Source organism: Eptatretus burgeri, unplaced genomic scaffold, assembly GCF_056783735.1.
Source record: "Eptatretus burgeri isolate ZD-2024b unplaced genomic scaffold, Ebu_testis_v1 Ebu_testis_scaffold_918, whole genome shotgun sequence".
In the NCBI taxonomy this organism is placed as follows: Eukaryota; Metazoa; Chordata; class Myxini; order Myxiniformes; family Myxinidae; genus Eptatretus; species Eptatretus burgeri.
Window position 1 is genome coordinate 1 of NW_028222867.1, and position 25,000 is coordinate 25,000.

Sequence of the window (25,000 nt, forward strand, 5' to 3'; positions counted from 1 at the left end):
GTTGTGGGGAAAGTTGATCAGGTGATCAGATGACAAAAATGGTATTATTGAAGGAGACTTTGCAATCACAAAAATAGATGGGGAAAAAGCACGATCAATTCTGTAAATAGCGCGTGTAGAGGCAATCGACGACGATGGATATGACGGAGTCTTTCTCTGCAAAGTACCTTCTCATATGAACTTCGATCGACCTACGTTCATCGTGGACGAGACAGATTGTGGGACTTTTTCCAAGGAGGACATCGTTAAAAAACTACCTCCACCCGAATTTTGAAAGGGAAGCCAGAGAAAAATCAAAGCAACTGGTATTCAAAATTGATCTCAGTCAGTGGGAGTTGCGAATTTAGACATTACGACTGGAACACAAAGATAAATGACATGAAAATGGACGTTCGTATCAGGTTGTGTACGGGACAATGTTTTGGAAATATTATTTGGTATCCCAGATGGGTATATATATATATATATAATTATTTTCTGTTCATTAAAATTCTAACACATCGCTTATTTAGACTGTCCTCATGTTTCCTGAGGACCATGATCATCTTTCCCCATGGTGATGATCGACTTGCCCCAGGGGTGGGGCAAGTTGAGCATTTTGACCACAAATTTTGAATTGGCTTTTATAGACATTCAATGATCTCTAATATTCTCGAAATTGGGCAGTTACTTGGGGCTAGAGATGGACTAACGAATGGCAATTGAATGGTGTTTGGCTGGCAAATCATCTGACGGCAAAACGGACAAAATCAAAAAAGGGACCATCTTGCCCCACTCTCCCCGACTTTGTAACCCTTTCACTTTGCAAGTGTTGTTCACTTGGACATCACTTATGACAACATTTTGCTTGCGTCGGTATGAAGCTGTCAAACCACCTCTATCCACATATACAAAACAGACAAAAGATGGAGTGATATCTGTGGGGCATATATCCTTGGGTGAGTGTATTTAACTTGTGTCATTATGTTGATCAATTCACAAACTTTTTCTTCAAATTAAACCAGCTATTTTGGCAGGAAAATAGATTTAATTTCATGTGAGGAGGGTGGGTAGGGAAGGAGAGGAAGAGGCAATTACAGCCCGCTCACCTCATGTTTGTGTCGTAAGTGTCCCGGTTTGTAACTGGTGTTCCTGCATGGCCCAGCACGTAGCCTGGAATCCAACCCTCAGCAGCAGGACAATCGGGAGTGGCCGCACGAAATACAAGGAACATGTTTTGTTGATTGGTCGCGAGGACTTGCACCACATCGCCCTGGGCCACACTGATCTCGTCCTCACGCACAGCCGAGTATTCCTGGGTGACCAGCATGCAGGTCAGGCTGCTAGTGGTGTCTTCCCCTTGGGACTATGTGGTCACATGTACGAACACAAAAATACATCCATCACAACATTAAAATAGAACAAAAAGTACCATGGTCAGACAGACAGATACCAAATGGCGTATTTTTTTTTTAATAAGATTCATGCATGGATAGTTTTTTCATTAACAAAATCTTTAGTTCATTCTTAGACTGACACTTTGGTCATACTTTGCAGACAAAATTAACACAATGAGCGACGGTGCCACATCAAGGTGCAACAAAGGCATATTGTGTGGCCTTTTGATCTGACAAACGACGGAGAAAGATTAGCTTTTCTCAACTTCTGAAAGATAAGCTGTGGAAGGTATGAAAAGTAACTAATATGAAGTGATAATTAATTAAACTGCCGGTTTTGACATTGAAGCTAACTGAGAAATAAAAAATAAACTCCCCAGAAACACACCTCAGTACTCAGTGACGATTGCTGAGAGTGGTCACTTATCGTGGAGCAGTTACTAAGATGGTCAGAATCGCGACCAATGGTATGCTTGCGAAGGTGCCGTGGAAGTGAATCGTTGTCACTCAGTGGGGCAAACGAGCCATGCCGATTGGCAGGTGACGCAGGGTCCATACTCCAGAAACACCCCTTTGAGTTGGGGCTTGGAGGAGGAAAGGGATGGTCCCAGGAATGAGATCCAGAAGATCCCAGAGAGGCTTCGCGAGGAAGGTGGGATGCAGATGAAAAAGCCTGATGCAGTGGAGAACCTATGGGTGGTGATCCATATGCTGACACTGTCACCTTGTCTGCAGATGTGGCCTCCCTATTTCTGCTGGTAGCCAACAGCTTGCATTCACAATCTTGCACAGATTCCTTCAAAATAGTTGGTTCGGTGCTAATGGGCACCTCGGTTATGCCAGGTGCTGCCGGTGGTGAACCCAGTTGGAAGGGTTTCACTTGGAGTATCGCCGGTTCCCAACTGGCTGAAGCAAGTTTTGGAGAATTCAGCAAGATTTGTGGATCATCTGAGCTCAATGGGCTTAGGCAGTCCTCACTGACAGAAGCTGAAGAACGGTAACCAGTTCCTGGAGAAGGCTCGCGCTGACCCACAGTGGTAGAGTTGAACAGTCCACTCTGAATACGCTGGTATTCAATGGGGGAAGTCAATGCTGAAGGGTATGCATAGGATTGGGGTAACCAAAAAAATGGCAGAGGTTATCTTATTATTATAGCAGGTGCGTCTGTGACAACAAAGACACCATGTACAAATAAATGCAAGTCACATCTCCGACAAAAAGCACTATTAAAAAAAAAAATGCATGTTATTAAATTAAAAAAAGACATTATAGGTAGGGGGTGGGGGTGGGGGAGGGTGAGATCAATAAATTCAACAACACCTTAAGGCAAGGTGGTCCCCCAGCAAAGCAGTGGCAGCAGAGGGGGTGGACAGGCTTAAATGGGATTTGTATAGGTAGCTATAGATGTATTGGAGACAGAGGGATATGGGGATATTGGTTTGTGTGGATGGAGATCGAAGGATGGTAGGAAGCTTTTGTGTGTATGGATAATGATACTGGGGTTGGTTAGCGCAGGCATGATGTGCCGTATGGCCTCCTCCCACATCAAAGTTCCTTGTGTATCCTTGTGCAAGATCAACCTGCTTTGCATTGAATTCCTCATCTTACATGATATCTTTCCACATGATGATAGTCGGAAAAGAGGGAAGCAAGTTTTGCCACTGAATATAGAACAGCTGACGCGAGTGATTATTTCCAAGTTGAGGGACAGTCAAAGCCAAAGGGATTAAAGTATTCTGTATAATGGCATTTTTCATCAAATTGAGAACAGCTCATTAACAAAAAAAAACAAAACACACACACACACACACACACACACACACACACACACACACACACACACACACACACACACACACACACACACACACACACACACACACACACCACTTTCACACTTACACCCTAATGCTAACCTTAACAGCCCCAACAATAACCCGAATAGACCATGTGGAGGTACTCGCTATTACCTTCAGAAAATGATTTTCGTTGTGCAGATCACCAATCTGGATGAAATTTAGCATACTTAAATAATTTTAGACGCTGAGTCCAAATCCACTTGTTTCCACATCGAGGATGTGACACATTTTGTCATTTTTGGCAATTAAAGATACACCGAGCATTAAAGCACGATTTCGACACAGAAATGAAGAATCAAGGATAGACTGATATGTACGTCAAAGAAAATTCTTGTGAGGTCTTAAAATGACAAAATATGTTTATACAGAGCCATATTCACTGTTATTAAAGATGTTTATAATCAAAGGTCGTAAACCGAAGCAGTTACATATTTTTACCGGCCGAAAACGTCTGGAACGACCAGACAGGCCTTCGAGTTGACCAAGGCAACTTTTTGCTTAAAAGGCAGCCACACTGACTATTAAAGGTAGTTACATTGACAATTAAAGACAGTTACAGCGCCTATTAAAGAGAGTTACATTGGCTATTACGGATTAAATCAAAGACAAAGACACTGCGCGACTCAGCCTGATGAAAAGTAGAACCGCCACAAGAAGATTACTGTTTTAGAACTCCAGTATTTATTCCTCTGAAGCGGTTGCTGAACTTGGCTCTTAACTGATGCTATTACAAAACTCAAGTCCACTATTACATGCTAACCGATCTGAATACTACTGTGTAGTAGATTACCACAGCAAAAGCAGTGTGACACCCGCATTCACAGTTCGTCGTCGGAAACATCGTCAGTTCTGCTTTCATCATCCATAAGTTCCATTTCTGTACGGGTCTGTTCATCGTTGACGCAGTTTTGACACCCACAGCACTCTGCGCAGGACACTCCTTTTGACCGGCAAGAACACTGGTTGGTCTCACATTTCGTCTTCTTGCAATTACATTTCGTCGCCTCTAACAGTTCCTTCTGCGCTGATGGTTTGTTCAGCCAGTGAACAATCAGTGCTCCTTTGCGTTCCATCCATCCGTGAAATGTTGGAGAAGGGGCTTCGAAAAACCTCTGCATCACGCGGTGGTGGATCGCATACTGATAGTTCACTCTTTTGCAATGCAGCATCAGAGCGACGCTTGAAGGCGGCAACTTCTGTTCTCCCAGCGACTGGCTGCAGAATAGCTTGTAGCGAGCCTCATCCACACTCTTCATGGTTGGCTGATTGTACATGGCGCAGACGAATTGTTCCAGGTCGTGAATGATATTCTGATGTAGCGTGAATTCTCGACCAATGCTACCGAAACAGGTGATGAGATGGGGACCCTTCATCATAGAGTCGAATGGCCTTGTTTTGCCCTTCCCATGGAATGCACTGGTGGTATCACTTCCTGTGAAATTGTGCAAACCTATCAACGCATCGCAGAAAGAACTTTCCAGGGCATTACTCAGCTTCCTAATGTCAACGACGGTAATGTCCTTGGGACTTCCTGTGACCAGATGGAAATTTCGCGCCCGAATCGACTTCGAGTGAGCCAATGCCCACACAAACACATCGGTGTCGAAACTCTCGATGCGCACTGACTCTCCATTCTGTGCCTCGTGAGCGCCAGTAGGAGGAGCTTCGTGTCAGCTTCCTCATGGTCACATTCAAGTTCAGGTACTGACGACACAGTCAGGACACCATTCGACGCCTTGATTTTCTCACATTTGCCGGCATGACTGACGTACGACAACATGTCACCCAGTTTTGATGGAGACATGTTTCTCCTCCACGATTCGACGAAGAACTCTATCGACGCCTCCTTGTTGGCGCCGCTCAGGAGATAATTGGCCCACTGTTTTGGAAGGGCTCGATCACGTCTGTAGATGGTTCGTACCTGAAGATCGCCTGCCCTGCCCGCTTGTCTGACGTGCTCCAGGCACTTGATGCTGATACTTGGGTAAGTATCAAACACCATGTCCAGTCTCGAAGATTGGTTATGTCGTGCTTTGGCCACTACGATGTTTGTCACCATCTCTTCCAGTTTGCCGAAAGTGTTATGCAGTGAACCAGCCTTTATCGCCTGAATAACGGCCATTCCATCCACAATTGTTGCACCTTGGATAGGCCGAGCGTCCACACCGCAATCGGGCCACAGTTTCATTATATGGTTGTGGAGTTTGGCTTTGTCCGTCTTAGCGATCGAAACATCACCGGATGCCAGCGGGGAAAGATATGTTCGCCAGTGGGTATGCGAACAGATCGTGGAGTGTTGCATTGCTTTTCTCGCCAATCGACAGCAGTCGTGTGAAAAGACGACGTTCATTCGCAATTTCAACCTTCGGCGTCTGCTGGTGGGGAGTCGCCGACTTTCCTCATGCCTTCAAGAAAGTTGCCAATTTGGCCTTGGAATTCGGACTGAAGGATGGGACCTCACCCGAGAGAAGCAGATCACGCATGAATTGCACGACAGCATTCTCTCCCTTGACATACACGTTCATCAAGTCCGCGGAAGTGGCTGGCGGTGCGATGACATCTGAACTAATATTGACGAGTTCAAGGTGAGCGCCGGAGAAAGGGTTAATCATTTGAAGTACTGTGTCCATCACTTGTACCACCACTGCTTCGTTCTTCTTCGATCTCGACACATCCAAATCCTTTCTCGTTCGGGGCTCGTTGTGGATAGCCGCCATGGAATCACATTTCCTTGCGATTTCCGCACATGCTGGTTGGGACAGGATCCACTTCTTCACAGCTGTGCTTTTCTGAGTGTAACCAATGATGCCTCCACTGGTCTTGCCATCCCTGTTTAAAGTCTGCTTTATGATCTGATCACACGCAACACTACTAAATCCATAACGAGTATGCCGTTGGGTACACTCAAGAGTGTGTTTAATGTGTCTATATTTGTTTAACTCAAGAGTGTGGGAATAAAGTGCCTATATTTGTTGAACGCAAAAGTGTGTGTATCATGTGTCTATATTTGTTTAATTCAAGAGTGTGTGTATAATGTGTCTATATTTGTTTATCTCACGAGTGTTTGTATAAAGTGTTTATATTTGTTGACCTCATCAGTGTTTGTTTGAAGTGTCTATATTTGATAAACTCAAGTAGGTGTGTGGAAAAAGTGTCTGCATTTGTTTCACTCAAGAGTGTGTGTTTAATATGTCAATATTTGTTTACCTCAAGAGTGTGTGTTAAAAGTGTCTATATTTGTTTACCTCAAGAGTGTGTGTATAAAGTGTCTATATTTGTTTTCCTCAAGAGTGTGTGCATAAAGTGTTAATATTTGTTTACCTCAAGAGTGTTTGTATAATGTGTCTCTATTTGTTTACGTCAAGAGTGTGTGTATAAAGTGTCAAAATTTCTTTAACTCAAGAGTGTTTGTAAAAATTGTCGATATTTGTTGACCTCATATGTGTTTGTATGAAGTGTGCATCTTTGTTGAACTCAAGAGTCTTTGTATAAATTGTCTATATTTGTTTTCCTCATATGTGTTTGCATGAAGTGTGCATCTTTGTTTAACTCAAGAGTGTTTGCATAAATTGTCTATATTTGTTCACCTCATATGTGTTTGCATTAAGTGTGTATATTTGTTGACCTCAAGAGTGTTTGTATAAAGCATCTATATTTGTTTATCTCACGAGTGTTTGTATAAAGTGTCGAAATTTGTTTACCTCATAAGTGTTTGTCTGAAGTGTCTATATTTATAAATCTCAAGTGTGTGTGTGTGTGTGTGTGTGTGTGTGTGTGTGTGTGTGTGTGTGTGTGTGTGTGTGTGTGTGTGTATAAAGTGGCTGTATTTGCTTAACTCAAGACTGTGTGTATAATGTGTCTCTATTTGTTTACGTCAAGAGTGTGTGCATAAAGTGTCGATATTTGTTTAACTCAAGAGTGTTTGTATAAGTTGTCTATATTTGTTTACCTCATAAGTGTTTGTATGAAGTGTCTATATTTGTTTAACTCAAGAGTGTGTGTATAAAGTGTTGAGATTTGTTTCACTCAAGAATGTGTGTATAAAGTGTCTATATTTGTTGAACGCAAAAGTGTGTGTTTCATGTGTCTATATTCCTTTAATTCAAGAGTGTGTGTATAAAGTGTCTATATTTGTTTACCTCAAGAGTGTTTGTATAAGTTGTCTATATTTGTTTACCTCATAAGTGTTTGTATGAAGTGTCTATATTTGTTTAACTCAAGAGTGTGTGTATAAAGTGTTGAGATTTGTTTCACTCAAGAGTGTGTGTATTAAGTGTCTATATTTGTTGAACGCAAAAGTGTGTATTTCATGTGTCTATATTCCTTTATTCAAGAGTGTGTGTATAAAGTGTCTATATTTGTTTACCTCAAGAGTGTGTTTATAATGTGTCTATTTGTTTACGTCAAGAGTGTGTGTATAAAGTGTCTATATTTGTTTAACTCAAGAGTGTTTGTATAAAGTGTCTATATTTGTTGACCTCAAGAGTGTTTGTGTAAAGCGTCTATATTTGTTTATCTCAAGAGTGTTTGTATAAAGTGTCTATATTTGTTTACTTCAAGAGTGTGTGTATAAAGTGTCAAAATTTGTTTAACTCAAGAGTGTGTGTATAATGTGTCGAGATTTGTTTAACTCAAGAGTGTTTGTATAAAGTGTCTATATTTGTTTACTTCAAGAGTGTGTGCATAAAGTGTTAATATTTGTTTAACTCAAGAGTGTGTGTATAAAGTGTCAAAATTTGTTCAACTCAAGAGTATGTGTATAATGTGTCGAGATTTGTTTACGTCAAGAGTGTGTGCATAAAGTGTCGATATTTATTTAACTCAAGAGTGTTTGTATAAATTGTCTATATTTGTTTACCTCATAAGTGTTTGTATGAAGTGTCTATATTTGTTTAACACAAGAGTGTGTGTATAAAGTGTTGAGATTTGTTTCACTCAAGAGTGTGTGTATAAAGTGTCTATATTTGTTGAACGCAAAAGTGTGTGTTTCATGTGTCTATATTTGTTTACGTCAAGAGTGTGTGTATAAAGTGTCTATATTTGTTTACCTCAAGAGTGTGTGTATAATGTTTATATTGATTATAAGTGGGTTTATATGGGAAAGATTGCTGCTGTTCTTTAACTTTTAATTAATTGTACAATGGTGTAACTAACATCCCTGCCTCCAGCTGGACTGCACCTGGAGTTAAGATTTCCTTCCTTGCAGATGAGCCAGTTGGGGTTGCACGAGAATGTGGAGGGAGTTCCTTGCAATATGGCCGTGACTGTGCGTGGTGAACAAGGACTTCAGGAGCGTTACGTGCTGCAAGCGTCGTGCTCAGAAACCCGGCGAGCATGGGCGCAGGAGATCGGAGAAATGCTCGAGACGCAGCAAAACTTCCTCAACGGTGAGGAATTGCTTGTCAAATATAGAGATCATAGATTATTCGCCAGTGAAGATGTCAGGCCCAGAATCCATGTTTTGTTAATGAGCTGTTCTCAATTTGAGGAAAAATGCTTTTATACAGAATACTTTAATCCCTTTGGCTTTGACTGTCCCTCAACTTGGAAATAATCACTCGCGTCAGCTGTTCTATATTCAGTGGCAAAACTTGCTTCCCTCTTTTCCGACTATCATCATGTGGAAAGATATCATGTAAGATGAGGAATTCAATGCAAGGCAGGTTGATCTTGCACAAGGATACACAAGGAACTTTGATGTGGGAGGAGGCCATTCGGCACATCATGCCTGCGCTAACCAACGCCAGTATCATTATCCATACACACAAAAGCTTCCTACCATCCTTCTATCTCCATCCACACAAACCAATATCCCCATATCCCTCTGTCTCCAATACATCTATAGCTACCTATACAAATCCCATTTAAGCCTGTCCACCCCCTCTGCTGCCACTGCCTTTGTTGGGGGACCACCTTGCCTTAAGGTGTTGTTGAATTTATTGATCTCACCCTCCCCCACCCCCACCCCCTACCTATAATGTCTTTTTTTAATTTAATAGCATGCATTTTTTTTTAATTGTGCTTTTTGTCGGAGATGTGACTTGCATTTATTTGTTCATGGTGTCTTTGTTGTCACAGACGCACCTGCTATAATAATAAGATAACCTCTGCCATTTTTTTGGTTACCCCAATCCTATGCATACCCTTCAGCATTGACTTCCCCCATTGAATACCAGCGTATTCCGAGTGGACTGTTCAACTCTACCACTGTGGGTCAGCGCGAGCCTTCTCCAGGAACTGGTTACTGTTCTTCAGCTTCTGTCAGTGAGGACTGCCTCAGCCCATTGAGCTCAGATGATCCACAAATCTTGCTGAATTCTCCAAAACTTGCTTCAGCCAGTTGGGAACCGGCGATACTCCAAGTGAAACCCTTCCAACTGGGTTCACCACCGGCAGCACCTGGCATAACCGAGGTGCCCATTAGCACCGAACCAACTATTTTGAAGGAATCTGTGCAAGATTGTGAATGCAACCTGTTTGCTACCAGCAGAAATAGGGAGGCCACATCTGCAGACAAGGTGACAGTGTCAGCATATGGATCACCACCCATAGGTTCTCCACTGCATCAGGCTTTTTCATCTGCATCCCACCTTCCTCGCGAAGCCTCTCTGGGATCTTCTGGATCTCATTCCTGGGACCATCCCTTTCCTCCTCCAAGCCCCAACTCAAAGGGGTGTTTCTGGAGTATGGACCCTGCGTCACCTGCCAATCGGCATGGCTCGTTTGGCCCACTGAGTGACAACGATTCACTTCCACGGCACCTTCGCAAGCATACCATTGGTCGCGATTCTGACCATCTTAGTAACTGCTCCACGATAAGTGACCACTCTCAGCAATCGTCACTGAGTACTGAGGTGTGTTTCTGGGGAGTTTATTTTTTATTTCTCAGTTAGCTTCAATGTCAAAACCTGCAGTTTAATTAATTATCACTTCATATTAGTTACATTTCATACCTTCCTCAGCTTATCTTTCAGAAGTTGAGAAAAGCTAATCTTTCTCCGTCGTTTGTCAGATCAAAAGGCCACACAATATGCCTTTGTTGCACCTTGATGTGGCACCGTCGCTCATTGTGTTAATTTCGTCTGCAAAGTATGACCAAAGTGTCAGTCTCAGAATGAACTAAAGATTTTGTTAATGAAAAAACTATCCATGCATGAATCTTATAAAAAAAAAAATATACGCCATTTGGTATCTGTCTGTCTGACCATGATACATTCAGTCATTACTTATCCAATCTCAACCAAACTTGCCAGGGGGGTTAAAGGTCACACAACAGAGGTTGTAGCAACTTTATTTGCCCCCATACTCAAGGGTGTTTGACGCCGTGGACAAACACCGTGTTAAGGTGTATAAATAGCTAATCGTGGTGTTTTTCCAAAGCAGCTTCTAATAACAAAAGTAATAACAACAACAATTATACGAGCATAAAATTAATGTCATTACAAAACAATGTAAATACTAATAATATCACCTCTCTCCAAGGGGATTTTCCTCCTTGGACAAGCGCTGTGTTAAGGTGTATAGATATAGCTTACCATACCTTTTTGTGTGGCACCCCTACCGGAAGTTTAAAAAAATAAAATTGTAAACCAAAAACGTGTATGATTACAGTTTTAAATAACACAACGCCACAATTGTGAACTTTATTGGATGCATAATGCTATGCTGCCATAAGGAGCCGCTGTATTAGTCTTCATAAATTTGAGTTGGCCAGTTATAGTTTTCCCATCTAAATCTGTGGCTCATGATGCAAGGAACCCAGGTTCAACTTCCATATATCATGCATATTTGTCCATTGTGTACTACATGTCCTTGAAGTTCATTTGTCTCCTATTGTCTTTGCACTGGATGTGGTATCTGCATAAGCTCCGATGTACAAAAAAATAAACATAAACGGAAACAAACTTAGTTCCTGAAATCGTACTTTTTGTTCTATTTTAATGTTGTGATGGATGTATTTTTGTGTTCGTACATGTGACCACATAGTCCCAAAGGGAAGACACCACAAGCAAGCCGACCTGCATGCTGGTCACCCAGGAATACTCGGCTGTGCGTGAGGACGAGATCAGTGTGGCCCAGGGCGATGTGGTGCAAGTCCTCGCGACCAATCAACAAAACATGTTCCTTGTATTTCGTGCGGCCACTCCCGATTGTCCTGCTGCTGAGGGTTGGATTCCAGGCTACGTGCTGGGCCATGCAGGAACACCAGTTACAAACCGGGACACTTACGACACAAACATGAGGTGAGCGGGCTGTAATTGCCTCTTCCTCTCCTTCCCTACCCACCCTCCTCACATGAAATTAAATCTATTTTCCTGCCAAAATAGCTGGTTTAATTTGAAGAAAAAGTTTGTGAATTGATCAACATAATGACACAAGTTAAATACACTCACCCAAGGATATATGCCCCACAGATATCACTCCATCTTTCGTCTGTTTTGTATATGTGGAGAGAGGTGGTTTGACAGCTTCATACCGACGCAAGCAAAATGTTGTCATACGTGATGTCCAAGTGAACAACCCTTGCAAAGTAGGGGAGAGTGGGGCAAGATGGTCCCTTTTTGGTTTTGTCCGTTTTGCCGTCAGATGATTTGCCAGCCAAACACCATTCAATTGCCATTCGTTAGTCCATCTCAAGCCCCAATTAACTTCCCAATTTCGAGAATATTAGAGATCATTGAATGTCTATAAAAGACAATTCAAAATTTGTGGTCGAAATGCTCAACTTGCCCCACCCCTGGGGCAAGTCGATCATCACCATGGGGAAAGATGATCATGGTCCTCAGGAAACATGAGGACAGTCTAAATAAGCGATGTGTTAGAATTTTAATGAACAGAAAATAATTATATATATATATATATATATATATATATATATATATATATATATATATATATATATATATATATATATATATATATATATATATATATATATATATCCATCTGGGATACCAAATAATATTTCCAAAACATTGTCCCGTACACAACCTGATACGAACGTCCATTTTCATGTCATTTATCTTTGTGTTCCAGTCGTAATGTCTAAATTCGCAACTCCCACTGACTGAGATCAATTTTGAATACCAGTTGCTTTGATTTTTCTCTGGCTTCCCTTTCAAAATTTGGGTGGAGGTAGTTTTTTAACGATGTCCTCCTTGGAAAAAGTCCCACAATCTGTCTCGTCCACGATGAACGTAGGTCGATCGAAGTTCATATGAGAAGGTACTTTGCGGAGAAAGACCGTCATATCCATCGTCGTCGATTGCCTCTACACGCGCTATTTACAGAATTGATCGTGCTTTTTCCCCATCTATTTTTGTAATTGCAAAGTCTCCTTCAATAACACCATTTTTGTCATCTGATCACCTGATCAACTTTCCCCACAACCCAACGATCATCCTGCCCCAACGCTGCCATTTTTACAAAATCGTCTGGCATTCATAAATTACAGCAATGAGCAAGGCAAAACATACACGCAATATGGGCATATAAGCTACGGATCTACCTCTATACAGATACCATTCCTACTACACTTATTCATAGAGATAATACGTATTCACGGATGATTCGAAAATTTTCTTTTTCAGGAAGAAAATGATGTTTTTCTGATAAAACGAACGCAGCGTTTTTTCTCGTCATTATAATGATGTTTTCTCGCCACAGTGGAATTGTAGTTAATCGATCTATCGTTGAGTGGCACCACTGTCCAATGCGAGCTTAATTCGTTCAGTGTTTTTAATATTAATTAAACGCAATGGTTCGTTCAGTGTTTTTAATATTAATTGTTGTTAACAAGTTTCCTTTCCTGAATTACAAAACCAAGTCGAGTTTCTCTTTTAATACAGATTACAGATTCCTTCCCCCTTCACTCTCCTCCCTCCCTCTCCTCCTTCCCTCTCCCCCCTTCCCTCTCCCCCTTCCCTCTCCCCTCCCTCTCCCCTTCCCTCTCCCCCTTCCCTCTCCCCTCCCTCTCCCCCTCCCTCTCCACTTCCCTCTCCCCCTAACCTCACTTCCATTCCCTCCCCCTCCCTCTCCCCCTTCCTCCCCCTTCCCTCTCCCCATTCCATCTCTCCCCCCTATCTTCCCCCCTCACTCCTTCCATCAATGAATGAATGGATTTATATGGCAAAAAAAGAAGTTGTTTTTACTGTGGAAATGTTTAAACTTTTTTTCTTTTTTCTCCCTGTAACAGGGAGGGGAGTTTCAAATTATTCTTTCTTGAAGTTCTCTGTTTTAAAACTGATTTTATCAGTCACCGCCGAACATTTGCTTCTCTTTTTGTTGACACGTCACGCTTGTTTCAGGTTTTTAATTTTGCATTTCCGTAATAGATGACACTGTGCCAGGTGTGTTTGAGTGCATTGTTTCCTGATAGGAACAGCAATAGTGATGTAAAGACAATTTGTGTGAATTTTTCTCACCGCAGCCCGGACCCTCAATTCCAGTAGAAGATTCCCGTGAAGTGGAAATGACTTTCTGAGAGGTTGGACAAGTTATTGAAGAAGCTCGAGTCTCTGTTTCAGACATCAAGGTGGGATGATTGAATAAGGAGGGGAGTGTGATAAGGACCTTGTTTTGAACTTTTCTGGAGGTTTATCAAATGATCCATATTCATCACAAAACACAACATTAATTTTCCACATTATGTGTGGAATTGAGTTCTATCCAGCCTTAAATATCAAATAATTGTTTATTTTGAATCATCTTTGCATGATAGATGGAAAATAACCAACTGTACAAAATATTAATCACAAGGACTATCATGAACACTGAAAACTCCAAGTTGATCTCAAAAGGCCACAAAATCCAGAAAGAATGCTTGGAAATTAAACATGTCCTTCTCTCCCAAGAAGTGAACGCTTAAACTGAAAAAGGGGCTCAAAGATGCAAATACAGTATCTACACTACATGGCTAAAAGTGTGTGGACACCCCTTCTCATGAGTGGATTCGGCTATTTTAGCCACACCCATTGCTGACAGGTGTATATAATCAAGCACACAGCCATGCAATCTCCAGAGACAAACATTGGCAGTGGAATGGACCGTACTGAAGAGATCAGTGACTTTCAATGTGGCAATGTCATAGGATGCCAGGTCAGGTCAGGTCAGGTATGGGAGCATGCGCTGGAGCAGCACGTTGCTGCGTCCACTTTCCGCCGGAACTCCAATTGCCTCCGTCTGGCCATCCACCAGGCAGATGCCTGGCCCATCCCTCTCTCCTTGAGATGCTGATCGACCTGCTGAAACCACGAGACGTGGGGTCTGCCCATTAGCCTCCTCCACTCACAAGGCTCCTTTGCTGACAGAATCTGGTGAGCAGGATCAGCGACAGGAAAATGAGCCACATGTCCATACAGCCGCAGCTGACGCTCACAGATTATGCAGGTCACAAATCTCATTTGAGTCTCTCAGCAACCGCTTGCTGGACACAAAGTCCGACCAGCGATATCCAAGCATTCCCTGAAGAGTCCTGGTACCAACGGAATTAAGTCTCCGCCTTAGATCCCTGGTCAGAGTCCAAGTCTCACATCCATCTGGCACAACTTTTATGCTTCTAACAACACAGATTCACTGAACTGCGACACATGACATGATGTTATTGTGGGGTCGGGTCTCAGTGGTGAGCACGACCGCGAGAGGGAGCAGTAGAGTCGGTTCCACCGAACACCCGGAATTTAGCTTGTACCTTTCCGATAAATCCGAAAGATCACGGGTCCCTTATCGGCCTGAAGATGGCCAAGAGGTCGACCACGTGGGATTGGGTCAATTGCCAATTTCAATATACCGAAATACCCACGTCATCCAACCGACTGGGGAAATTCACCCTCGGCAGGATCTGCACGATCCGGGCCGTTACTGAGCCGGATCTGAGTTGTACCCCAAGCGGAGAGTACCAGAATCCTGCTGGGCCAATTGCACAATTACGGCAACAATGAGGCCTCCTAATTCCCATTTGCAGCGCGGCAAACCAAAGACAGAAAGGACAAGGACGAGCTGGGACATTCAACAAGAAGGGATTTATTTGCAATGGGGGGGGGGGGGGTGGGAGTGAACACACAAAGAGCAGAGTCATCTGAATGAGAAATGTAATGTACAATGAGCAAAAGAAAGCAATGACACAATTCTACTTGAAGACGGGCCCACACACAGACACACACACACACCCAAAAGAAATGATCAATAAAGGCCGTGGCCTTTATTGATGCCCCCAACTCGGAGGGAAGGTGAGCTTGAGGTAAGAGCCTGTCTTGGACCTTCCCACTTTCTGCGGTTACACCGACTTCGAACCCACTGGTGGGACTCGAACCCACGACCCGGAGTCCATGGCCCTCGTCCCTGGCTGCTCGGCCGTCGCATCGTTCGGTCACCACCACCACGGTGAGCCACCACAAAGGACCTTAGACCGCAATCGCCGTGATCCTGCAGAACCCTTGTCGACCACCACTCCGCCGTCGCCATGATCACCCGGTCTCTGTCCTCTCCTCTTTCTTTTTCCTTCAGGTCCGAGCGATTTTTTTTTTCTCCGGCCCGCTCGCCTCCCGATTGGACGATTGGTTCTCAGGCGACTTCCCGATTGGCCGGGCCATCTCAGGCGATCCGATCGCCGTTCGTGATTCGTCCGGGGGGCGTGGCGAGCATCCTCGCGGCCCATCCCCCCTGAGGGGCATTCCTCCTTCCTCGGGCGACGTGCCTCCGGATTGGCGGGAACGCGGCGTACGTCGCTCGCGCTTTACCCATTTGGCTGAGGTGTCGTGGGAAAGTCGCCCTCTGTGCGTGATCGGACAAGGGGTGGAGTCGGAGCTGAGGCGATGAAAATCTTCACCCATGTACGTGGTCGAACGCACGTGGGCAATGGCGTCGGTGTTCTTACCGAGGTTGTTGATGATGTAAAAATCCTATCTATAAAATAACATTGTAGCGCACATACACTTCATTCCCATTAGACACAGGGGATGGATTCTAACTATACACATATACCGAACAAAATAACTGAGCTACGGGGACTCTGGGTGTTGTATGCGATGGATTCCAGATTCGTAACAATATTATTGAATGGCTTCTACGTGCTACAGTGTATAAAAGCATGCGTGTTAGTCATTCCTGCATAAATAGATGTCCTGCAGAACCAGCCTCTCACATATAACCGCAGAATATAACTATTTACATTCCTTGCTGTGAATTATGACAAGTAATGAGCCACCATATCCATTTCCCCTTCTCTGTCAACCACTTTCACTTCATTTTACCATAACTTTGTGTGTGCAAAGATTCTCTAAAGGGTGAGAGTTCACGATCGTAGAGTGAGGCGATTAGATTTCAGGAAGTAAAACTTTGAGGGTATAAGTAGAGAATTGGGTGATGTAGATTGGGAGACTTGAACAACAGGACAATCGGCATCAGAGAAATGGGAAACCTTTCAGGACCAAATGTGTAAAGTGCAGAGTAAGCACATTCCGATGAGGTGTAAAACCAGAAACAGAAAGAGAACAGGGTGGTTGAGCAGTGAGATGAGGCATGCTATGAAGGAGAAGCAGAAGGCATTTGTTAGGTTTAAAATAACAAGACTGGAGTTAGATTTATATCACTGTCGGAGTAAACAGAGTCAAGTTAAGAAAATAACTCAGCAAGCCAAAAGAGAGGATGAGAAGGACATGGTTAAGAATATTAAACATAATACCAAGGCATTCTTTAAGTATATCAAAAGAAAATAACAGGTTCGGACCAGGGAAGGTGTTGGAGACATGAATTAAGGATCAGATGAGGAACCATTTAAATCTCGACAAACTAATTAAAGGTCGTCAGCATGGGTTTATCAAAGGTAGTTCCTTCTGACAAACAGGGAAAGGGAGTGGAAATGGTCTCTCTCGACATTAAGAAGGCATTTGAAAAGGTACCATATCGGAGGTTCTTTGTCAAAGTTAGGACTTGAGTGGCTGGTCAGGTAGCTAATTGGACTGTAAACTGGCTTAGTGATAGGAAGCAAAGAGTGGCTGTGAGTGGGAGGATGTCTTGCTGGGAAGTTGTGCGATCCCTCAGGGATCATTATTCGGACCATAACTCTTCATTATTCACATCAACTATTTGGGTAATGGGGTGAAGAGTCAGCTTTCCAAATTTGCAGAGGATGCAAAGGTAAGGAGGATAGCATTGGGGTTGGTGATCAGATTCATGAAAGTATTGATACTTGCATGGATTGGTCAAAGGATTGGCAAATGCAATTTCACCTGAGCAAGTGTACAGTGTTGGGGATGGGAAAGAACAATAAAAATAGAAATTGGAGGATGCAAGGTGTAATTTTGGAGCATGTCACACAGGAGAAGGATCTGGGGGTGGTAAAAGATAAAGGAGGAAGCAGACAGCACAATGCCAGGCAGCGAGAGGTTAAGCAAATATGGTTTTCGATTCTATTCGGAGGGGGATCATTTGTAAATCAAAAGAGGTGTTGTTATCATTGTACGGGGATTTCATGAGGCCACATCGAGAACATTGTGTGTAGTTTTGGTCACCACAATTCAGGCAGGACGTAGATGCCACAGACAGGGCTACTCAATTGATCCCGGGCCGGGCTGGACTCAGCGACGAGGAGCGGCTCAAGGAGACAGGGCTTCATCTATCAGAAAAGAGGTGGTTTTGAGGAGATATGACGGAGATGTTTAAGATAATGAAAGCTGTAGATAAAATAAGTGCAGATCAATTATTCAACAGAGTCGACAGTGAAGGGACCATGAGCCATCACCTAAGAGTGAAGAAGAGGAGAGTTAAGATGGTAGTAAGGCAGGGGTCTTTTACTCAGAGTAGTTAATGCATGGAATGTCCTCTCTGGAAAGGTCGTGGCAGTGGAAACATTAGATAAGTTTAAATTAGAATTAGATAGGTACCTGGAAGTCATGAAGATCGAGGGGTTTTGGGATACTGACAGGACTTTTCGGTCGTTTGAGCATTGATGGTGATTGTGTGCACGTGTGCGGAGTGCTGTTGGTGGGGGTCTCGTCAAGTGTTGTTGTGTGGTTGATGTTGTGTGCTTTCCCCAAGCCCATGCCCCCTTCCTTGAGGGGAATAAGAAAAAAAATACAAAAACTACAAAAACTTAAAAATAGATTAAAATAATAACAAGAAATAAATAAAGAATAAATAAAAAAATAAAAATTTTCATTTTCTTCTTTGGATCTTGTGTTGATAAATTAGTATGGTGTTCACGCAAGCATGATGGGCCGAATGGCCTCCACCTGTCTGATTTCCTTGTGTGAATCCCAGAGTCATTTCCACAACATTGTTTTCTGAATTACAGCATTTTCCACTCGACTTTCACTCCACTGTTATTTTTCTTTTAGAGGTCTGTGGCCTCTTCATTTTATACCGGTCGCCATTGTGGCCTTATTATTTAATCAAAGAACCTGAAATTTGGTGAGACAGTTGCACATACCTTCATGCATGCTTCCCATGTGCCAAACTATCCATTGGGACCAGACTCTGCACAGAGTGTCAGTGTTGCTGAAGCAGTCTCCTGGGCTATTTGGCACAATCCTGGATAGGTCACCACTCCAACACAGGATACTCAAATGGATCAATCATCCCAGCAAGCTGTTACTCATTTTGCCGATCTCAGAAGGATGACAGGCTGAGTCAACCCCACCTGGTATTAATTCAATGGTAAAGCGGGATTTGATCTTTGGACCATAACATCCCAAGCCGCCACCCTCACCATTAAGCCAACATCAGGCTTCCTGAATTATCATATTTCTCCATACCAACACGAATATTCCTTCCTAAAATGAAATTCAACTATTTCCCATGCCCTTGACCACTACGACAACTCCAAGCCAAATGGTCACACTGGCTTAAAAAACAGCAAGGTCATGGAATCAATCATCACAGTTGACATAAAATCATTCCTTTTCTCCAACAGCCTCATCTCAGATCATCAATTTGAAGTCAGACCAGGTCAATCTATCTTGCACATGCTGCTTCAACTCATCCAAGAGTTCAACCCATCCAAGGAACTGTGTCTGAAACATCAACAATTTAAAAAAGTTAATTACATCACTTGAATGTTTCTCTTGGTTTTTCTTTTGTGGAGGAGTGAATTGCATACTTGGAATTATCTCCAATATCCTGAATTAAAGATTCCAATTGAGATTGACCGAGTTCAATGACTTTTTTCTGCAGTCTCTCTTTTAAAGTGTGATTAAAATGCTCATTCACAACTGCCTTTCCTTCATTAAAGGTGCTGTATAATGCCATGCCATCATCTTAAAGAAAATTCATCAATGTTTTGTTGTATAACTGTGTTCCCTCATCAGTCTATAACTTCTTTGGTTTTCTTCTAATTTTCGGAAATATTCCACTGAAGGCGAACATCAGAGTCTTACCTCTTGTTTTTCAAAGGAACAACTCATGCGTATCTACTCCTCAAATCTTATCCAGTAAAAGCATATTTGTATCCTTCATCATGATCGAGTTCAATTAAGTGAGCAGACCATGTGTAATCAATCCATTTGGAATTAACCTTCCTTCTTTTAACTTTGTTCCCAGACCACAGAAAGAATATCCTGGAAGGTTTACTTTCCCTGAAATTCAATTTTTGTAAATTTGCTCGCCGACAAAAACTTTTGTGTATCTCCTCCACGTTTACGAATGAATTTTCCCTTTAATGCCACACATCAAACATATCCTCTTTTGTATCACCCTTTCATTTTTACTTTTCACATGTGAGATATTTTTAGTCTCAGTTTTGTTTTAACACTTGAGACCATAAATTACCATCATTGTATTTATTTCTGAGAAAATTTCCGAGAGTGTGAAAACCTTTTTAGCTTCCAACATATGCATTTGCATCTTAATTTTTTTTTAAATTAACTATCCTTCGAAATTCCCTCACTGTCTCCATTTATTTTGGAAAAAATTAGCAAAGCTTCAACCAAAGTCAAAAACACCAACATCATCAACAACATAATCCTTTCCTTCTTCCTCTTTGGTTTCTCGTTTAAATCTCCTCCACAACATTGAAGGCATTATTCTTGACATGAATATTGTTTTGGATTTCAGAATCGGATCCGACCACTGCACACAACATTCTGGTCCTCAGACAGTTATTTCCATAAATGTATGTCCAGAATAGACTCATCCCCTTGTCTGGTGGGATTCTAACTATTTGATGTGTTGGAGAAGGGGATAGAACAGATTCCCTTTCTCAAGGGATGGCCTTTTTCTCTTTACGACACGTTCATGCACTCAAGAGACAGCCGTTAGCCCAATGGAGACTCATTCTACACCTTTCCATCAGGACACTTTGGACTCGCAGAATATTTGATTGAACACATCATGGGTTTTTCGTCCGACATACAGTTTGGCAGCTCCAAGGACGCAAGTTGGATCTTGCTCATGTCAGGCTGAACGGGGAAGCGATGGCTGCCATTGACGTCATGTGAGTGCCCCACATTTTTACTTGGCACTTCCAGAAAATGGCCGCCCTTTGGCCCCGCCCAGCGCCCCATACATGGTGTCGTGGACTGGGCCTGTGTTGATTGGGGGTTACGTCTCACTCTGGGAAGGAAGGGATGATCGCGAGATTGACAGTGGGAGGTCACATGCAACGATGCGCCAACAGGCAAGCTGGATTTGGCTTAAGTCTGATTTTGCCTCTGCTCACACCAGTCGCCTATACAAAGGACGGGAGGACCGTCGTCCTGACAGTTGGTGACAGTTCCTGACCATTGCTGACAGCTCCTTGCAGTTCCTGACCATTGCTGACAGCTCCTTGCAGTTTCTGACCATCTTTTTTGTGTTTATTTTGTATACCTTGTCGAGGCTCATATGAGAGCCAACACACAACGCACAGCAAGGGGGGCATGAGACAAGAGGGGTGTTAGTGGGAAGAACAAAACAGTGAGGAACAGAGACATTAGGGGATCTGTGGAAAGGAGAGGGATGGGGCGGGGAAAACGGGGTATACAAGATGGACATTACAGGGACTTTCAGGAAGGAAAGCAGGGAATTTGAAGGAGGCAGGTTTGGGGTGGAATAATGGGGGTAGAAAAGATCGAGGATTTGGATGGGGGACGATAAGAGGTGGTGGTGAACAGCTGTTTTTTAAGGCCTGGAGGGAAGAATGGGATTGAACAGTGAGAGAGTTTATTCTCAAGGTGGAAAAAAGAGGAATGAAACAGTAAAGTTGAGCGAAGGTGATTTATGATTTTGGTAGATTTATGAGAATGGGGTTGTTGGCGGACCTTGAGCAGCCTGCGGAAATATATATGGTGGGGACAAATCGCAGACAGACCGGGGGGGGGGGGCGAGACCTGAGATGAGACATGAGAAGACAAAGACCACTGGACCTGCCTACAGTGAGAGAGTGAGAGGCCCAAAGACTCAGCCTTATCCCGGGAGATGCCGATGATCCGAAATGCCTTGGTTTCCACAATGTGAAGCCGAGAAATGTGGGAGGCAGGAGCACCAGCCCAGAGGGGAGAGCAGCACTCCATCAGGCTGTATGTGGTCAGGAGCTAATGTGGTCCGAGGAAGGACTTTGCACGACGGAGGATTCCCAGTCGGCGACTGGCTTTGGAGGCCAGGTTGGAAATGTGGCTTTCCCAGAAAAGATCATGGCAGATTGTGAGACTCAGAAGCTTGAAAGAAGGGACTTCTTCCAGAGGATTGTTGAGAAAGTGGATGGGGGAGTTTTCTAAATGGTCCTTTCAGCGTGATATAGTGAGAGTATGAGATTTGTCCGGATTGAAAGACATGTTCCACGTATTGGACCAGTTTGTGATTTTTTTTCCCAGATCTGCAGTGAGCGAAGAAGCTGCTGCATGCCAGTCTGAGGAATGACAGATGGTACGGCAGAGGGTGGCATCGTCAGCAAAGAGATAAAGTGGATTTTTCAGAGAGTCAAAGAGATCATTGATGAAAAGCAGAAAAAGAACAGGGCCCAGAACGTTGCCTTGAGGAACTCCAGCCTGGACAGAAAGAGGGGATGAAATAACTCCATTTAGGGCCACACGTTGACTGCGACAGGAGAGGAAGTCTGCTCGCCATGAGTGATGATGGCCTTGGATACCATAGGAAGAGAGCTTGGTGAGCAGGACAGGGTGCCAAACCATGTCAAAAGCACGTGATATGTCTCGGGATATGGCTCTGATTTCATGTCCAGCATTGAGGACCTCCATCCATTGTTGGGAGAGCAGAGGCAGCATATCCAGGTTCGAGTGACCTCGTCTGAAACCAAATTGATGATCGGAAATCAGGCCATTGGAGAAGAGGAAGGATTTAATGTCTGAAGCGATGATGGATTCTATAACCTTGCTGATGATTGAGAGAAGGCTGATTGGTCTGTAGTTGCAGGGATCTGTTTTTGCACCTTTTTATGCAGGGCAGTAATGTTTTCTGATTTCCAACCAGATGGCAGATGACCTTGAGCAAATGAGAGGGTGAATAGAACAGAGAGAGGGTGAGCAAGAGCAAAGGAGCAGGTTTTTAGGACACGTGAGCTGATGCCGTCTGGACCGGTTGCAGAATCTGAGTCGAGGTTTGACAGCAAGTTCTCCACCTTGTCAGGAGCAAAGGACACAGAGTCCAGGGACAGTTGGGTGTGACAGGGTAAGGTGGGTACAGAAAGCGATGGGTTTTGGACACAAGATTGAGATGCAAACACCGAGTTTTGGCATTCAGCCTTTTCACGTGTGGTATCAGCAGTGCGGCCATTTGAGGTGAGGGAGGGATGGAGGGGAACATACACCAGAAACAGATTTGATGAGACACCACCAGGACTTGGAGGAGGTAGAGAGGTTTGAAAGTTCAGACGAGCTTAGAAAGATGTTGTTTTCTGGCTCTCCTGAGGGTATATGCACACTTGTTCCGGGCTTTATGGAAGGAACTGAGATTACCCTCAGTTGGGTTTGATTTCCATGAGGCAAAGGCAATTTGTTTCAGGGCAACTGCCTCACCACAACCTTCAGTGAACCATGGGCGGGAGGAAGGGTAGGACAACTGAAGACGAGAGGGGATAAATCTGTGCATGAGGGAGAGCAAGTTTCTTTGAAATAATTCCCAGGATGAGTTGATATTGGAGAAAGTGGTGATGGGAGACCAGTCGAGAATTTTGATGACTGCTTGGAGACCCTGCCAGTCGGCTTGAGTGAAATGCCAAACTCGACGGTGCTGAGGTGGTTCTCTCAAAACAGCCAGAGAGATGTCCACTTTGACAAACACGTGGTCAGAAGAACCGATTGGAGCGGGGAAGAACAGTGAATATTTTCAGAGAAATTTGTCAAAATCAGATCCAGAAAAGATAGAATACCATTGGTTGAGATCAGGGTTGGGAAATTGACCATTTGAGTCAGTCCCAATGAGTTGCAGAAAGCTTTTGCTGAAGTGCCATGACAGGTGAGAGAGGTACCCACACCTTGCCAACTGGCATGATGACAATTGAAGTCACCACATATGAGGAAGAGAGTTTGGATGAGAAGATAGAAGTTGGTCCATGTTTTCGGATAGTGAGGTATAAATGGAGTCATCACAGTTTGGTGGACTGTACAGTACACATATAAACATGAGGTGGGAGTGGAGGGGAAGCCGTAACCAGAGGTATTCATCGGGGTGTGGGGGAGTGAGGGCAGTGCATGGAGAGTGAGGAATAGAGTCTTTGATGAAGAGAGCATCTCCTTCACCAGGATGAGGCTCAGGTCTTTCACACCGGATGAGAGATAATTGGGAGTCAGAGACGTCTTGAGGGAGGAAAGTTTCTGTTGGGCAGATTATGTCTGGTTTGTCAGTGGCAACCTGGATGGAAGGATCTGGAAGGTTTGAGCGAAGGCCCTGGATATTTGAGGTCCACACTGTTCATGAAGAGGGAGGGAGGAGGTTTTGGGTGCAGGGGGTGGAGGGGAGGGGGAGTAAAGGACAAGGGAGGAGGGGGGAGGTGAGGAGAGTTGTTGAAAGAGGGTGGGGGGTTGCGGAATTGCTGGAGGAGGGGGCTGGATGAGGAGAAAAGGCTTTGTGGTGCTGGAGGAGAGGGGGGGCAAGAGAGGAGGCAGAAGGCAGTTGAGGATTTGAGGAGGTGGAGTGATGAGATGGAGGTGAGTGGGCAGTGGAATTTATTTATTTTAAATCAGGATTGCATCACATTCAGAAAAGGGAAGGTTGAAGTAAAATGGCGGAGGTGTCTGGTGAATTTGGAACGGTAAAAGCAGAGTGAAGGTGCTGGCTCGATGAAGAGTGCCAGGAAGAGGGTGGAGAGAGACACGTGGTTGCAGGAGGTGTATAGATCGAAAGGAAACAAGGAAGATTATTAATTTTTGATGTATTTTTGAAGAAAACTTCATTCAGTTTTTTGGTTTGAAAAAAAAAAAATTCATAAATTTATTCAAAAAATGTGGTTTGAGTTCCTGTAGAATCTGCACCTTGTTTCCGTGAAGCTTCAGTGTTTGAAGCAAAATCCTGTGTGCAGTGGTGGTTGGAAGTCCCAGTTCTCCGGATGCACGTCAAAATGATTTTCTGAAACTCGTTCAACGTCTGCTGTACTTGTGCTTGTTCAACCGGTACTTTTATGTTTGTGGCAACTTCCAATCTCCTTAAACCTCTTGTACTGCTCTCTGATACAAGTCCACGATGGCAGATTCCTTCCATACCCAGGGAGGAAATTACGCTTTAACTTACATGTCGGATCTCAACTCTGAACCATTCGATGCACTGACCTTCCTCTTGTGGAGTTGCCATTTTCTTTTGCATTATATCATGAGGCCTGAAAAAAACAAACTGAATGAG

At 43.5% G+C, this 25,000-nt stretch overlaps 1 protein-coding gene across 1 annotated transcript; it reads left to right on the forward strand.

Moving 5' to 3' along the window:
• Window positions 1–7,347: 7,347 nt before the first annotated feature.
• LOC147006995 (triple functional domain protein-like) lies at window positions 7,348–19,375 on the forward strand. The gene is made up of 5 exons (XM_085867671.1): window positions 7,348–8,622; window positions 9,386–10,089; window positions 11,222–11,478; window positions 13,665–13,769; window positions 19,146–19,375. The coding sequence occupies exons 1-4, from the start codon at window positions 8,442–8,444 to the stop codon at window positions 13,684–13,686; spliced, it is 1,164 nt and encodes a 387-aa protein (XP_085723797.1). The 5' UTR covers window positions 7,348–8,441; the 3' UTR covers window positions 13,687–13,769; window positions 19,146–19,375.
• The last annotated feature ends 5,625 nt before the right edge of the window (window positions 19,376–25,000 follow it).

Bases quoted from the DNA above. Each gene is read 5' to 3' on its own strand.
- LOC147006995 (XM_085867671.1), top strand. From the start codon at position 8,442: ATGAGCCAGTTGGGGTTGCACGAGAATGTGGAGGGAGTTCCTTGCAAT. The intron at 8,623-9,385 runs GTGAGGAATTGC...CATACCCTTCAG, and splicing joins GCAGCAAAACTTCCTCAACG to CATTGACTTCCCCCATTGAA. The intron at 10,090-11,221 runs GTGTGTTTCTGG...GTGACCACATAG, and splicing joins AATCGTCACTGAGTACTGAG to TCCCAAAGGGAAGACACCAC.